Genomic DNA, 17322 nt, shown 5'->3' with positions numbered 1-17322 from the left:
CAGTGCTGATCCTCAAATATAACCCCCAATTTTTTTGACAGTTTTGTGGTACTCTGTGGATAAAATGATGGATCAACTTTTCTGACGTGATTGAGATTTGTCTAAAAAAGTACCGTAATTGCTGGAAACTCTGTGATCTAAACCCCCCATAATTATTTAAAGGGATTGTGTAATCTTGAGCAGCTTTCTGCTTGCCAGTAGGTGGTACGTTCCTGAAGATTGACAGACCAGGCCTGCAACATGTTCACTCTCTGATGCTACTAGCAAAGACAGCTTTGGCGCCTTAACATCAGAGAAACGCAGGGTCATGGAAGGTGGTCAGATCCCACAATCCTGCCAACTTCTGGGCTGCACTTGCATGCTGTATAGTGCCCGCTCTTAGCTTAGGAAACTGGCCATCTCTGATGGAGAGGTGGTCAGTAACTTAGGCCACGAGCAGTACGCTACTACATTAAAAATCATTTCATTCTTGGGAACAGGATTTTTAATAATTAATAAATAGCAAAGTTGCTTGTTTTTACAGACAACTTCTCTTGTGACAATCATCTGATTACTGTGTCGCTTGAGCTCCATGTACCTGATTTACTGTGGAACCAAATAAAGAGATTTTTACTGTATTTTAAGACTGTTAGATACTCCTGAGTATAGGACATTTCTCAGGTTTAGACAACATTAAAATATGTATAACAAATGTTTTATTCTACATTGTGTGCAGAATTATTAGGCAATTTGTATGTTTGATGATTAATTTTATTACTGAACAACTACTGCACTGTTGGTCAGTCCAAAAGGTTCATAAACCTGAAGCCTGAATATTAAAAATAAAAGTGAGGTTTTGTCTTTCATATGAGAATATCTTTGGGTCCAGAATTATTGGGTAACTATTAGTGTGCAGAGTTTTTAAGCAACTAAATGAAAAATGTAAATGTTCCCACCTCAATCATTTATTTTCATCTGTTAAATTGAGAATAAGTCCCCCTAATTTTTATTAACTTGCTGAGGGAAAGCAGACCGCTGAGAGCTATTCTTAATAACCTGGGAAGGGGGTAATTAGCATGGAGTTTTCCAGGTTATTAATATCCGCTCACAACTGTCTACTTAGCCTTTAATGTTATTAACAAGGGATGATCCAAAGAAATATGACATGGACTCCCCCTATTATTAAAGGGTGTCTGTCACCTAATTTTGGGCCTATAAACTGCGGCCACCGCCATCAGGGGCTTATCTACAGCATTCTGTAAGGCTAAGTTCACACGTTGCAGAATTGCCGCGGAAATTTCCGCGGCAATTCTGCGCCTCCTGCCGCGGGTATATCGCATGCAGAATTAGCATGCATATACCCGCAGAAAACTAGCGTTTTGGAAGCATAATTAGCTTGCAGAATGCTACAGTTTTCCAAGTGATCTGTAGCATCGCTTGGAAAACTGACTGACAGGTTGGTCACACTTGTCAAACATAGTGTTTGACAAGTGTGACCAACTTTTTACTATAGATGCAGCCTATGCAGCATCTATAGTAAAAGATCTAATGTTTAAAAATAATTTAAAAAATAAAAAACATGGTTATACTCACCTGCAGACCTCTGCGGCGTCCGTTCCTATAGCTGGAGTGCAGTGAAGGGCCTGCGATGACGTCACTGTCTTGTGATTGGTCGCGTGAGTCACATGAGCGGTCACGCGACCAATCACAAGACAGTGACGTCATTACAGGTCCTGAACCACATCATCTATAGGAACGGAAGAGAGAAGATCATGCACCGGAGAGGCGGGAACACTTCGGGCGCCATCAGAGGGTGAGTATAGGACTATTTTTTATTTTAATTCTTTATTTTTTACCAATTATATGGTGCCCAGTGCGTGGAGGAGAGTCTCCTCTCCTCCACCCTGGGTACCAACCGCACATGATCTGCTTACTTCCCGCATGGTGTGCACAGCCCCGTGCGGGAAGTAAGCAGATCAATGCACTCCTATGGGTGCAGAATCGCCGCGATTCCGCAATTTTAATGAACATGCTGCGTTTTTTTCTGGAATGCGATTCCGCTCAGGAAAAAAATGCAGCATGTGCACAAAAGATGCGGATTGCATTCTGTTACATAGGATGCTTAATGTAAGCTTTTTTTTTGTGGTTTTATAGCGTTTTTATAGCGAAAAACCGCGAAAAATATGCTACGTGTGCACACAGCCTAAGGGTATGTGCACACGTCCGGATTTCTTGCAGAAATTTCCTGAAGAAAACCGGAAATTTTCTGCAAGAAATCCGCATTTTTTTTTTTTGCGTTTTTTTTCCGTTTTTTCACGTTTTTTTAGCATTCTGCAAGCGTAATTAGCTTGCAGAATGCTAAAGTTTTCCAAGCGATCTGTAGCATCGCTTGGAAAACTTACTGACAGGTTGGTCACACTTGTCAAGTAGGGTTGAGCGACTTTGACCTTTTTAGGGTCGAGTCATGTTTCGCGAAACCCGACTTTTTGAAAAGTCGAGTCGGGCGAAATCGGACGATTACTGCGAAAAGTCGAGGATCGGCCGGAACACGAAACCCTATGCACGTCAATGGAGATTTTTTATTATTATTATTATATATATTTTTTTTTCTCTCTCTCTCTCTCTCTCTCTCCCCCCCTCTCCCCCTCTCCCTCTGTCCCATAACAGAAAATCTCGTGTTACACACTGCAAATCCCTACTGCGCACAAGCGATAAAATCATGATAGCCGTGCACGCCCCTATGTCATCACTCTGCCCACACTCCTTCATTGGCTGAAAAAATGGCGCTAAACGCGTCATACGAAACGCGACTTTGGCGCCAAGATCGCGTACCGCATGGCCGACCCCACACAGGGATCGGGTCGGGTTTCATGAGACGCTGACTTTGCCAAAAGTCGGCGACTTATGAAAATGAACGATCCGTTTCGCTCAACCCTATTGTCAAGCATAGCGTTTGACAAGTGTGACCATCTTTTTACTATAGATGCTGCCTATGCAGCATCTATAGTAAAAGATAGAATGTTTAAATAATAATAATAAAAAAAATGGTTATACTCACTGCAGGCGTCCGTTCCTATAGATGCCGGTGTGGTTCAGGACCTTCCATGACGTTGCGGTCACGTGAGCGGTCACATGACCGGTCTCGACCAATCACAAGACCGTGACGTCATCGCAGGTCCTTCACCGCACACCAGCTATAGAAACCGAAGCGGCAGCATGCAGCAGAGAGGCGGGAAGATAAAGGCTACATTTGCACAAAAAATGCGGAATACACTGAAAATAATGGGAGGCATATGTTAGCGTTTTTTTCGCGTTTTTATCACGTTTTTATAGCGAAAAAACGCGAAAAATACTGAACGTGTGCACATGGCCTAATGCTGTAGATAAGCCCCCGATGTAACCTGAAAGATAAAAAAAACAAGTTAGATTATACTCACCCAGCAAAGGCTAGGCAGATAGCTGCGGGCTGATATTAATAGCCTAGGAAGGGGCCATTGATATTGTCCTTCTTCCATACTAAGAACATCAGTCGCCCCAGAAATAGCGCATCCATTAGGCACCAATTCTAGCGCTTGGCCTTCGCTCTTGTCACTTGCCCTGTTGCGGTTGCACGTGGGGTAATAGTATTGGAGTTGATGTCATCTGACATGAAGCGCAGGAGTTAGTAAAGGAAAGGCATCTATAAGACACCCCCATTACTAACCCCATAGTCAAATGTAATAAAGACAGAAAATTCTCACAATGTGCGTGGTGACGTCAGTAAGGTGACCTGGGTTCATCGACTATGAACTCCGGTGACCTTACGTCAGCGATAGACACTGCATGAGCGTTTCCATGTTGCTATCTCCGTGTGTTCTGGCTGGCTTTCTGAGCTGTTGAATCATTCCACTGCTCAAAAAAACATCCGGCTGGAGACAGAATCACATAGGGATTATCTGCGGACAGGTGAAGAATACTTTTCTTTTTATTTTGATATTAATAAATGGGTAAAGACAGTCGGGAAGTTTTTACTTCAAATAAAGGACTTTACTCTGTGTTTGTCTTTATTACATTTGACTGGGGTTAGTAATGGGGGTGTCTTATAGACCCCCCTTAATTACTAACTCGTGGGCTTGATGTCAGCTAACATCAACCCTAATACTATTACCCTACTTGCCATCCCACCAGGGCAGATGGGAAGAGCAGAGACTAAGTGCCAGAATTGGCATATATAATGAATGCGCCATTTCTAGGGCGGCTGAGGGCTTTCGTTCTTAGTCTGGGAGGGGGCCATTATCCATGGCCCCTTCCTAGGCTATTAATATCAGCCCACAGCTGTCTGACTAGCCTTTGCTGGTTACTAACAATTGGGGTAACCCATGTCATTTTTTTTTTTGAGGGGGGGCACCCTTTGTTAATAACCAGTAAATGCTAAGTAGACAACTTTGGGCTGATATTAATAGCCCGGGAAGCTCCATGTTTATTACCCCCTTTCCAAGCTATGAAGACCAGCTCTCAACTGTCTGCTTTCCCTCAGCTGGTTAATAAAAATTAGGGGGACTCCACTCCAGTTTTTCATTATATTTATTTCAAAATTAAATAAATAAAAGTACAGAAAATAACACACATAAAGCACTGATTATTTCTGTATGTAAAATTGTTTTACTACTAAGAAAACTAGCTTGAAATGACAGAGAACTACTGTATATGAAAGCTGATATTAAAAATATATTGCATACGGATGTTATATGAATGCTCCTTGAAAAAAAATCGCACTCCACTCACATGACGCTTGTCCGACTTTTCAGGAACCACATTGGGGCGATTTTATTTACACTGATGAGTGTGAGCCCTTAGAAGAACTATACAACATTTCTAATTAGGCTAGGGTCACATTGCGTTATGTGACCGCGTTTAACGGACTACGTTACACCGCGGCATAACGCGGTGTTAACGTAGTCCATTAACGCCGCCATAGCCTGTAATAGTGAGCGCGTCGCTAGCGCCCGCCCACATTGGGCGGGCGCTAGCGATGTCGCGTCATTTGAGTGACGGACCTCGGACGCTGCTTGCAGCGTCCGCGGCGCGCCCGAGGTCCGTTCCTCGCTAGTGCAGATCGGGGATCTGCGCTAGCGGGGACGCCGAACGCGGACCCTAGGGAAGCATTGCGTTAGCGCAACCCGCTAGCGCTATGCGCTTAACGGATTGCCCTAACGCAATGTGACCCTAGCCTTAGAGTTTGCTAACATATTGTGATAGGATCTTGGAGATGTGAATAACCCATAATAACCCTTTAGTGTTTAGGAAGACTAAAAGACCCCTGGAAATTGTCTCCGTGTCTTTTTGATATTTTTATCAGCATTTTTAAAATAAAAAAATATTATTAAGAATAGATTTTTTTAATTATTTAATGGATTTAAAAAAAAAAGTCTGGAAAACACCAGTGAAAAGCAGCTTAATTAAAAAGGCATTCCTATGATTGCCAGAAAATGTAGCAGCAGACATGAGTTTGCCCTTACTTTATAGGGAGTTACCCCATGACTATGGCTACGTGATGGCATTTGGTTTACCTAAGTACAGTGTGACAAAATGAGATCTCAGACAACCTTAAAGGGGTTGTACCAGGTTAACACTTATCACTGATCAGCAACTGGGACCCCAATAATCCCAGTGTAGTTCTGCAGTTCACCCTTTGAATGGACTGAATCTGGCCACTACTGCATTAATTGTGGTGAGATTGTTTTTATTATGCATACCCCTCCTTACATGTAAAGTGCCATGGAATAAATGGTGCTATAACAATAAATAATAATAATAATAATAATAATAATAAAGATTGCAGGAAACAGAGTGCAGCCAGTTCCATAGCAGGGTGCAATGGTGTGCATGCTGGAGCCAGGGGGCGCTATAGTGGCCAACCCCTTTAATGTTCTGATTTGATGGTCAGAAGTCATCTTCAGTCTTGTTTCCTAGCATCGAACATTGTAGATGTTGTGATTCCCCAATTTTACAGCTGCGTTACAAGTGGATTAAGGGAGTACCCCGCCATGTTTTTATGTCATGTCTTGACTGAATTTCTTGCCTTCTAGATGATCTGAGATGTTGACATGCACTTTGTCCAGTTGGATGGACCCCAGCCAAACATGGCTTCAGAACTGTGCCAGACCATCTCTGTGGCCAAGCTGGAAAGACACAAGAATCTCTTCTTAAATTACCGCAACCTAAACCACTTTCCCCTAGAACTGCTGAAAGATGAAGGACTTCAGTATCTGGAGAGACTTTACATGAAGCGCAACTCTCTGACCACACTGGTGAGTAGAGGAACATGAATCGTGCGGGGTCATTCGGGCAGCCAGTTTCCAGATGCCACCCACGTACTAACAGGCGGTCAGATGATTTGGCATACATAAATCAGAAGTGGGCATAGCCTAACATGTCACGGTACCCACCGCCATGGAAGGAAGGCTGCAAGACCGACACATCCTGCAGTTCTGTACAAGTGACACAGAATCAATGGATACACTAGCGTCTGAATAGTATATTAATATGCCTGTGCTGCTCGCCTCCGAATACACTGGAGCCTTAATAAATAAGAGGACATTGAATTGGGCCCTTCCGGAAGTAACAATAATGCACAGCTTTCATCTTGGTATATACAGATGTATAATGTGTTTTTGTTCTTTTGTTTCTATTTTGCAGCCGGAAAATCTTGCGCAGAAGCTCCCAAATCTTGTTGAACTGTAAGTAGGTCTCCTCTCACATTAGCTGTTTTATTCCATTGTATCCACTAGAGGGCGGTAAAGTCCTTCTTGTGTCAATCTCATTGATTTACTTACTAAAAAAAAGCGACCTGTTACCAGATTCTCCAGATATAAACTGTATCCGCCACCTTTCAGATGTCTAGAAAAGTATCCCTGCAACCTCTTCATAAGAGTCCTGCTGCCTCACATACTTTGGAATATAGAAAAGCAATATGAAAGGCATTTTCTTATCAGCGCCTCCTCTGTCCCTGGTGTCTCCAGACTGTGCCTCCTTTATTCCCTTAATCACCATCATCTCCAGTCTTGATTGATGTGTCTGACTTCTGCGTTACCCACGGAGTACGTTCTCTTTCCTTCATAGTAGGGAACAGGAGTTGCACAGGCGCAACATGCTGTGTGGATGACGTCAGCCGCGTCAATCAAAGCAAGAGCAACGGAGACTGTGGGGACAGAGGAGTCGCCTAGCACTCTGATCCGTATATGGACCGGAACAATTGTATAAGGCATTTTTGCAGCCAGGCTCTTATAAAGGAGTGCCAGACTACACAGCACAAATGTGGTGGAGACTATTTATATAGGGAAAACATGGTGACACGATCCCCTTAAAGATATGGTTGGAGGCAGTCTTGGCATTTTTGTCATTGCTCTCTATGATGGATGAAAATATTACAAAAGCAGCAATTCTGATGTGTATCTAGGTCTACACGGTGACATTGTGCCACACGACATTGACATTGCGGCGTTGTCTTCATCATTGCACATAATGAGTTCCTTTGGTGTCGCAGCATGACCTACCTCAATTGTGATAGATGGCTGCAATTGTTTCCTAATTTGTTCTGTTTTCTGAGAATGCTCCTGAGGTCGCACATAACTCGCTGGGCAGAGGCTTTAATCCCTCCCAACAATTGCCCAAGTCTTTGCTGTATATTTGGTGCACATGTATGCAGCGGGCTCAGGAGTCCCGATGGGGAGTGCTGGCTGTGTTATACAGCCAGTACCTGCCTCTAATATTAGTGAATGGAGCTCTTCAACCACAGAAATGCCACTTTCTAGCTCAGTAGGGGACATGTGTTTGGGCGGCCATCTTCACAATGATCTCCCCTCCCCCACAGCCTCCTGTGACCCTGGCAATCGGGGCATTGTATGTACCAAAATAAAAACGTCACTAAGTTGTGAATTTGTTTACTCAGTAAAATATGGGGAAAAAACTATACAAGTTTGGAGTTTGGTGTTGCTGTAATGGCACCGCCCTGGAGACTCATGTTATCAGGTCATTTTTACCCTGAACTCTAAAAACAAAACCCTAAAAGAATTGTTTTTCCCCACTATTTCATCCAATTTAGAATAATTTTACCCGGTCTTCATTACATTTTATGGTAAAATCCTTTATGTGATTTACACACGCAACTCGGCCTGCAAAAAACAAGCGCTTTTACGGCTGTGTCAATAGAAAACTAAAAAAAAAAAAAAGATATGGCTCTCGGAAAAAAGGGAAAGGAAAATAAAAGCGCAAAAAAAAACTGAAGAAATCTCCCAGTCATGAAGGGTTTTAAATCCCTCTCACCCAACTGAAGTCACATCCTAATATTATACAATATCCATACAAAGGTTTAAACCTACAGTAAGGCGTTTCTTATCTGAAATAGTAGGGAAGTAAGAAAAATGTGACTTCTCTTTCCAGCACCGCCGACACCACCGCTGGCCATTTAATCCAATTCCTCCACTGTTTACCAAATTTCCCATTGGTTCGACCCCTTTTGATGTAAATCTTTTTTTCAGTTTTTTTTTTTTTTTTATGGTCAATTTCAAGGAGGCCCCAAATCTCTGTATGGTTCCCATTATAACTAAAAGCAAAATGTTTATATTATTGAAAAATAATGATACACCATCTGCATAAAGAGCAATCTTTTCTTCCTGATTCCCAAATTTAAAACCCTCATACCCAGTATATTGTCTAATATACAGGCTAAAGGTTCAATTGATACAGCGAAAAATAAGGGCAGAAGTGGTCAGCCATGTGTCGTTCCCCTGTGCATTTCTCCATTTCCTCTTCTTTTAGAAGTTGGTGCGTTCTACATCAGCATAACCCATTTTCTAACGTTAGGGCCAAACCCCGTTTTTTTTAGCACAGCCCAAATATAACCCCAATCTACACTATCAAATGCTTTGGTGGCATCTAAGGATAAGACGACCTTCTGACTAGGATCCCCTTGTGCCACTCGCAGATTTATTTTTAAAAGAAAGCCTACGGAAGTTTATAGCCATTGACCTAGAGGGCATAAAGCCAGCCTGGTCTAGAAGAATTACTGATTTAATAACCGTACTCAGTTGGCAAGAATTTTAGCCTATATCTTAACATCTGTCGTCAGCAGTGAGATAGGCCTGTAAGAATCAGGTGGTTCTCCATCTTTTCCTTCCTTGGGCAGAACAACAGTTGCCACCTCACATAACGACTTTGGTAACACCCCTGATAAAAATGCATTATTAACCATTTCCAGGTAGTTTGGTAGCAATTCTTCATCAAAATGTTTATAGATTTCTATTGGAAGACCATCTTAGCAAGTGACCGACCGGTGGTCTCTCCCTTCTCATAGAATTGCTGTTCTAGTTGGAATGCCCAAAGTTCCTTGCGTGAATCCTTCCACTATGATAGTTTCTCAGGGCTATTTTTAATTTTTTTTTTTTTTTTAATGAACAGCAATTCCTTATCCCATCCTTTGTGTTTTCAGGTCTACTATCCAATTTTGTGAGCTATTCTTAACAGATTTTATTTCTCTTATTTACACGCCCCTCAAAAAGGCCTTCATTACATCCCACACCACGCTTAGGTGTGCCCAAATTAGTGGGAAAGAATTTGATAGTTGCCCCCTCGGGTTATTACAGTCAATAATTGCCAAAATGGATTACCCCTCCACTCCTGAGAGAACTTAGGCCTCGTCGCATCCACCTGTAGCTGAAACAATAGGAGAGGGTGATCTGATAAAGATCTAGAAGAATATTCATATTAATGAGCCCCGGGATCATAAAAGGATTACATAGCACCAAATCAGTCATTGAGAGGGTTTGATATGTCTATGAAAGATTGCTCTCAGTGGGAAAAACAAAATAATAATCTTGTAGTTGAGGCACAGGCGTAGACCCTTGAGTTAGGAAACCTCTCTCCAGACACCAACCAGACCCATCGTAATAAGGCGGCCAAAGGGGCACAGAGAATTCTCTCCTGCAGAAAATGTGTTTCTACAAGGATTACATGTATTGTTAAAGTCTCCCATAATTACTAAAGGGATATCTGGCCAGTCTGCCAGTTTAATCAGAATTTTTCTTTTAGCTGAATGTTAGAGTAAGGAGGAGGAACATACACTACAACAATGGCGCATTCAAAATGTGAAATTAGGCAACGGACACCTACACACCTCCCTTCATCAGCTTATATATTTAAAGGGAATACTTTTATGCACTATAAGACTGACTCTCCTAGAGTAGTTGGAATAAAAAGAGAGCAGGCCATACCCCATCCTGGACCTATTTGTATTGATTAAATGAACATGTCACATGCATCTCTTGTAGTCCTATTATTGCCAGGCTGATCTTTTTGACATATAGTCAAATATTGCGCGTCTTTTGGAATTGTCCCTGAAACCTCTTTTATTCCAAGATAAATTAACTGTTACACCAATTAACCAAAGTAGTGAATAAATGCAAATATCCTTGTCAATGCTACCCATTCTAGATATTTTACTGACCATACAATCCTGATTTTAGACGCTATGTGCACACGTTGTGGATTTTGCTGCGGATCCTCAGCGGATTTGACGCTGCGGATTCGCAGCAGTTTTCCATGCGTTGTACAGTACCATGAAACGCAGCGTTGTTTTTTCCGCAGCATGTGAATTCTTTGTGCGGATTCCGCAGCGGTTTACACCTGCTCCATAATAGGAATCCGCAGGTGTAAAACCGCAGGTGGAATCTGCACAAAAACCGCGGTAAATCCGCAGGTAATCTGCACTGCGGTTTACCTGCGGATTTTGCAAAAACAGTGCGGAAAAATCCGCACAACAATCGACCAACCGATTGCGCAACAGAAATATTTACCCCCAACCAACAAACGCCCCTTCCCTCCCCTCTGCCACCCAGCATAAACCTGCCTTTACCAGTAAGGGATGGGGCCTAAAGCATCTCGTAACCATTTGGTGCATGCTCCACAGTAAAAAAAGAAAAATTAGTATCAATTGTCTCCAACATAGAGGCTGCCGCACGGATGCTAAACCATATAGCTTGCATATATGCATAATTAACCTTAACACACCATTACTCGTAACTTCCACATTGATCCTGTGAGGGAGAGAACATATGTGACATAGACTTCAATCACCCCACATATAAGTCACCAAACCACCAATGCTCTCAAGGATTTAAATATGTTCAGCCCCTTTTAGCTTGAGGTTCCTCCTGTTCGATCTGCCAAGTTCAGCCATATCAGAGCATCTTTGGGGGATTCAAAGAAAAAAGTGGAACCCAGTGCAGTCACTCTGTTTTGCTGGATAAATCATGCAATATTGCAGCCTAAATGTCCTCATTTGTCTTTTAACTCCTTCCCGACAATTTCATATACCGTAATGGCAAAAACAGCGATCACAGCTGGCAGCTTGGTGTAAGTTACAGCTGAGCTCTGGCTGGCACTGCCAGGAGCGGTGCCCACACCACCCCGGTGAATTAACCCCCTAAATGCTATGGGGTCCATCTTTTTAGGATTGCATAAAAGAGCAGTCCGCCAGTTTTGTGCACTTCTAAAAAGAAGGACAACACTGAACAGAGGCCAGACAGAGTCCAGAATAACTCTTCTGCCTCATTATAGTGAATGGATCCCTCATGGGATTCATCTTATTCATGTCATTTGGAGCTTTAGATGGAAAATCCCCATGTAGGTGTCAGCATAGAGCGCCTGATAAATGTGATCCCAAACGTTATGTAAAATGTTCCCAACAAAAGCTTCAACTCAGTCCATAAAAAAGCAAGTCCTCGGTCAGGTCCGTCATCTGTCACTGGAAATATAGGGGGCTTCCATGTTACTGGTAGCACAAAGGGTCTGCAAAAGCGCTATAGCTCTTGTGGAGACACGGGGTCAGTGGGTGCTCTCGTCCGCTGGCCCGGCTGTCGTTAGAAAGCCTGCATGGACCAGGGCTCATTCCACTGAATGCCCGCTCTCTCTCCCCTTGGGCAGAACACTACTCAGACAACACAGGGTGAGGGTAAAACAGCGTGGCACTAACTTATTGAACCACCAACACCCAATAGCATATAGAACTGTCCCAGCAATTACCTAAGATGGTGCAAATTACAAAGTCTCACCCTTCCGCTGACTCGCCGGGATTAGAGCTGCTTCCAGTGTTGCATACCCCCACCAGTGGCTCCCCACTTTTGGCAGGCCCCCAGAGCGAGGAGGTAACAGCAAGCTTAGGAAGCTAACCGAGAGCAGTGAGGTATGTGGCCAGGTGACCCAATTGTCCCAACCTTCTTTCAGATGTACCTGGTTTCAGTGATGGTCAATGAAGCCGTCCTGTGTCCTTCCAGCCAGGTCCGTAGTACCTTAAGCTGAGAGCCTGAAGAGTCACCCCGATCAGAAGAAAGTCTCTTTATATAGTTATCAACTGGCTTTCAACCAGGATCCAGAGGTCAGAGAGAGATGTGAATGAGGCCAACCTGCATTGTTCAATTATATACGCTATTTGCATACTTTTCCCTCCTCTGTTTGGGAATGCCAACAAACTGGCTGGAATAAACCATGGGAGTAGCAATTGGATACATATAAAACTTAACCTTTATTAGGTATATATAAAAAATGTATAAAATCCCACAAAAACACAACAAGAAGGGAAAAGAAAACCTCTGTGCACCAGTGAACCCTATACCAACACAGAAATGGGGGAGGAGAAATAAACAAAAAAATGCTGACAGTGCTGAATGGTCACCTGACCTGTGACCCTGTAAATGACTAGGGCTAATGGCTCTATAGGGACCAAAATGCAGAGCAAAAATTAGACTCTGCCAATTTTCCAAGGAGGACTATAGGCATGGCAGCCACTGCTGTTCCTTATGATCACAAACATTTGCAGGGTGTGCCCCTATTTAACAAATGCCCTGTCCTATAAGACTCTTATTGACAGTCAATGAATACCCTTAAGTGGTTATTGTCAAATCCACAGAGGATCCTTATGTCAAAATTTGCTTATTCAACATGTGGACTTTTGATCATTTATGGTATCCATAAAGGCCCAATCAATGGGCACCTCTATAAAGTGTCATCAAAACCACATAGATGTGGCACATATCAAAAGTTACTATTCAACATATGTGTATATTCAACCACTGTCAGTACATATAGCAGCATAATAAAGAGGCTGGTTGACCAAGTATAACCGCAGGTATGCACCCATAAATATGTGGGATCATGCTGCCTCATCAGTAGAAATTGTGAGCATCCCTTATGGTCCCCATTAAGCGGTAACTATAAAATTTACACCAGGCATTTAACTACAGCTCTGGCATATATAGAGCAGCATTATATTCAAAACCCATCAATATGGGTAAATCTCACCCAAAGTAGGAGAAACACAGCTTGCTATGTGTTCTCTCAAAAGAGGGTGAAGTAGCAATAAAGCCTCTGTTGAGAATGGCGTCTTCCGACGCGTTTCATCCTTTTGAAATCATCAGGGAAGTGTGACAACCTGTATCCGCCGCTTTACATGTTTCCCCACTTCTGTAGTTTTTAACACTGAGCTCGGAGGCGCGTCAGCGAGGCTCCGCTCCTAGCGTGTGATGCGCTTCCGGTCTTTGGAACGCATTTCCGGTATTTTGGAGCGCACGTCCAGACTGTGGACCGCAGGGCACCTCTAAGGTGAAACGCAAGCGCTCACCTACGCAGATACCAAGCGCCACATCGGGTCAGTAGCCTATTATGCTTCATACCTGAATTTCAGGGCAATACAGCGCCTGATAAGAGTCAGACTCATTTAGGCCTGTCACATATAGTGTCGCGCATATGGAAATGAATGTCTGAATATATATAACAGACATGGAGTATGGGCCAAGCACTTTTCAATAGGACAGACAGACTTGTTTCATTGCTGTCATGTCCACCATTAGATATGATTCAGTGTTAACTCCGCACCGTCATGACGGCACCAAAAAGCGTCCCCACAAGGCATGATTTTGGTCTGCAGAACACATTGTCAAATTGTTGTTCTTCAAATTCGGTGATGGACAAAATCATATAGCTTTTATTTTCAGACTTGAAGGAGGCACATGGAAGTCTAAATTATGAAATATCGGCCTCTGTTTGACCTCCTTTGTACCAATCTTCACTATTGTGTCTGGACAACATGCAAAAAAAAAATCATACCCAGGACTTTATATATAGGTGACAAGTTTACTTTGGGCCATTTCTCAAAAGTTTGATATCCTCATCTTCAGCGTTTGCACGTGCAATTTTTGCTTCTTTTAACACAGCCCAAAATATTGCCCTATTCACTTTGTGCATAAAGGTTGATGACTTTCCATATAAAATCCCTTTACTACACATTATGATTGCTAGTCATGGCTATAACCTCAGAACACTTGTAAGCACCACCATTTAGAGATGGCCATTCTCATATTTACTTTAAATCAACACATAAACCAAATTACTTTGTGGATTACCTTGTGCTTGGAAGCAAAAGTACAAAGTCTAAAGTAAAAAAGCTACAAATCTTATTTTTTCTTTCCAAACAAAACACTTAGAGGACACCTAGTGTTTTAGACTGTATCTAAAAAAAAACTTGCATTTAGACTTGCGTAAAATGATTTGCAGGGCCCTGGCCCAGTCGACCCTCATCAGTAGTCCGTGCCAATGTTGGGCCATCTAGGTGAGGTGGATCCTCAAAACTCAAGGTCCGGGTGTGCATATGGGCCACGGGCATGGGTGCAGCATGCAGTTCAGGCACGTGGGAAATAGATAGATGTGCGGAAGCTGCAGACAGACCGGAGTCCCGGAACAGGTAGCAGCAGGGGTCCTAGAAGACTAATAACAGCAGAGGTCCTGGAAGCCACAGGCGGACAAGAGACGTCCTGTAAGCCGCAATCGGACATGTAGAAGAGGTCCTGGAAGATTGGGGACAGGTTGCAGAGATCCTGGAAGCTGCACATGGATACTTAGCAGAGGTCCAGGAAGAGCAGGGACAGGTGGGAGAGGTCCTGGAAGCTACAAGTGGACAGGAGACATCCTGGAAGATTGGGAATAGGTAGTAGAGGTCCCAGAAGCTGCTGGTGGACGGGAGACATCCTGAAAGCCGCAGGCAGATACGTACCAGAGGTCCTGGAGGACCGGAAATAGGTAACAGACAGTTCTTCTGCGCAACTAGAAAGTCTTAATGCCAAGACACAGGTGTGTGTGTCTCGGTAGGCCCTGGCAGTTGATCATTTGAGATCACTTGGCCATCTGCAAAGCCCGATATGGAGCACAATTGAGTACAGCAGACCAAGTGATGGGAGCAAAGCCCGAATGAAGGTCATGTATGTAACAGCCAGACTTACTAATCAGAAGAGGAGACAGGGATGCTGGCAGGTGAAAGGTTCCCAGGTTCTGGTCCTGCAGCCACAGACAACTGATATAGTTGCTGGATCAGAGTGTTGCAACTCTTTCTGCCCAACACAACACTCTAAATCTGGACAAGATATACCAAGAGCGGTTGCGTTTAGTAAAGAATTACAAGTGCATTTCTTACAAGACAAAGAGGATTGAGGGAGGGAGATCGTCCTTCAGACTGGTGGCATAAACGGCAGTCAGCTTTGTCTAAACCGGAGACGAAGGGCAGGCAAGATCAAGTATATTAACATGGCAGTGTCGCCAGCGGGAAGCTAGCCAGAACCCAGACACTAGTTTTTCAATGTGCCCTTCATAATGGTGAAGGACTTCCCGGGTATCTTGGTGGGCACAGTCTGTACACAGGACAAAGTCTGAACACCCTCTCCAAAATTAAGCAGAGTAGAAAAGTCATTGTGACATGCCTCTGGCACAAATGCGAAAACCGCTGTGAAATCAATTTCTCTTTTACCTGTGTCATTTCCTATCTGTCTTCATATAATTAATGACCTGACGTTTCTTTAGCAGTCACGAAATCCTTGTAATAGACACAACGGGTCACTTAATGGAAATACTGCAACAATCAACCATGTGGCACAATAAATGAAGAATATTACATTGTCTGCTAACTTATATTATCATCTCTAGGCTACATGTTCTGTGCAGAATAAATAGTCCCCAAATGAAGGCCCATAGATGATAAATATTAATTGGATATATCTCAATTGTCTTCAAGGGCTTGTCGGTGACCTGATCAGTTATGTCCCATAGGGAACTAATTTTAAGATTGCTTTTTCAGGACACTTGAGGTACGCCAAGTTCTGTGTACAGGTTGGAATGTTTTCACAAACCTTACCCACAGGCACGGGCCATGCTTCCATTATTATACCAAAGACCTGTCAGCGGAGGACTATTGCTGTAATTTGGTCAAAAACTCTGCTGTTTCGTTTTTATATAATTGTATTACAAAATTCATAGCTCTAACCCCTATAAATTTTTAAGTGCTTATCTTCACAAGAAAGTGATCATGTTGCATGTGCAGGCCCATCTGCAGTATGTTCAGTATATTTTATTTAACACTGCTGAAACCTTGCATAAATCAATAGTACAAACAAATATAAGAAACTTTGCAATATACCTTATTAGTGAAGTCTCCTCCCCCTTCCTAATAAACATATCATCCACTCTGAAAAACAGTTCAACTCCATCTTTCGCAAGAGAACATTTACTGTCAGCGCAGGGAGGTGTTGGATTACCACTCCTTTTGTACTCAGTAAGGATAAAGAGGGAGAAGATAAGCATAGGGAGACACAGAAAGATCATGTAGAGCTTTTTTATAAGTTTTTTATTTTTTTTTATTTTGCCCTAGATCTGGATTCACAGCTGCACAGCTTAGTAGTGCTGCATAATTTTATCCATGCTTCTGCTGCTTTTGTCTGTGTGCTATCTAAGGAATCAAGAGCAAGAATCCCTCTCTTTGTGCTGTGCTACTTTTCGAAGATATTTTAGCAGCTAATCTCTTACCACGAGCTCAGAGTCAATTGCAAATCACGAACTAGAGTCTGAAGAAGGAAAAACGTCTGAAAATGCAAGCTACAAGTCATATAATGACCAGAAAGTGTGTTATTCGTTACATACAATAGCTCATTCAGAAACGTTTGTTGAAAGTATATTCCCCCTTTAAGATTCATGTGAACAGTAATGAATTGCTGTATGCACATAGGGAAGTCGATCAATAAATTGGATCATCATCTAAGCATAGAAAGAGCAGGGATTTCAAATATAGTTATACACTGCAGATCAGAAATTCTGTTTCGAGGGGAATGATTCCTATAAAGATTCCATTTCCTGCAGCTTTTTCCAATTTAATGCCATTGCAAAGAAATCCACATTTCTCTTAACATATAAATGACCTGGTAAGATCTACCCGACATAGATCTGCATGAGAATTTACCTCTTGGGCTTATTGTAAATTAAAGGGGGAGT

The 17322-nt window shown here is 42.7% G+C and overlaps 1 protein-coding gene across 2 annotated transcripts in view; it reads left to right on the top strand.

Moving 5' to 3' along the window:
- Positions 1 to 17322, top strand: part of LRRC28 (leucine rich repeat containing 28) — a 65771-nt gene that overhangs the window by 19546 nt on the left and 28903 nt on the right. For both annotated transcript variants that reach the window (XM_077263388.1, XM_077263389.1), the window contains exons 2-3: positions 6048 to 6269; positions 6658 to 6698. In XM_077263388.1, coding sequence (XP_077119503.1) covers positions 6066 to 6269; positions 6658 to 6698 — 245 coding nt within the window. In that variant the 5' untranslated portion in view covers positions 6048 to 6065. The remainder of the gene's footprint in view (positions 1 to 6047; positions 6270 to 6657; positions 6699 to 17322) is intronic.

The sequence above is a fragment of the Ranitomeya variabilis genome, chromosome 5, assembly GCF_051348905.1.
Source record: "Ranitomeya variabilis isolate aRanVar5 chromosome 5, aRanVar5.hap1, whole genome shotgun sequence".
In the NCBI taxonomy this organism is placed as follows: Eukaryota; Metazoa; Chordata; class Amphibia; order Anura; family Dendrobatidae; genus Ranitomeya; species Ranitomeya variabilis.
The sequence above is the reverse complement of the archived record's forward strand: the minus strand, read 5'-3'. Positions and strand labels throughout refer to the sequence as shown.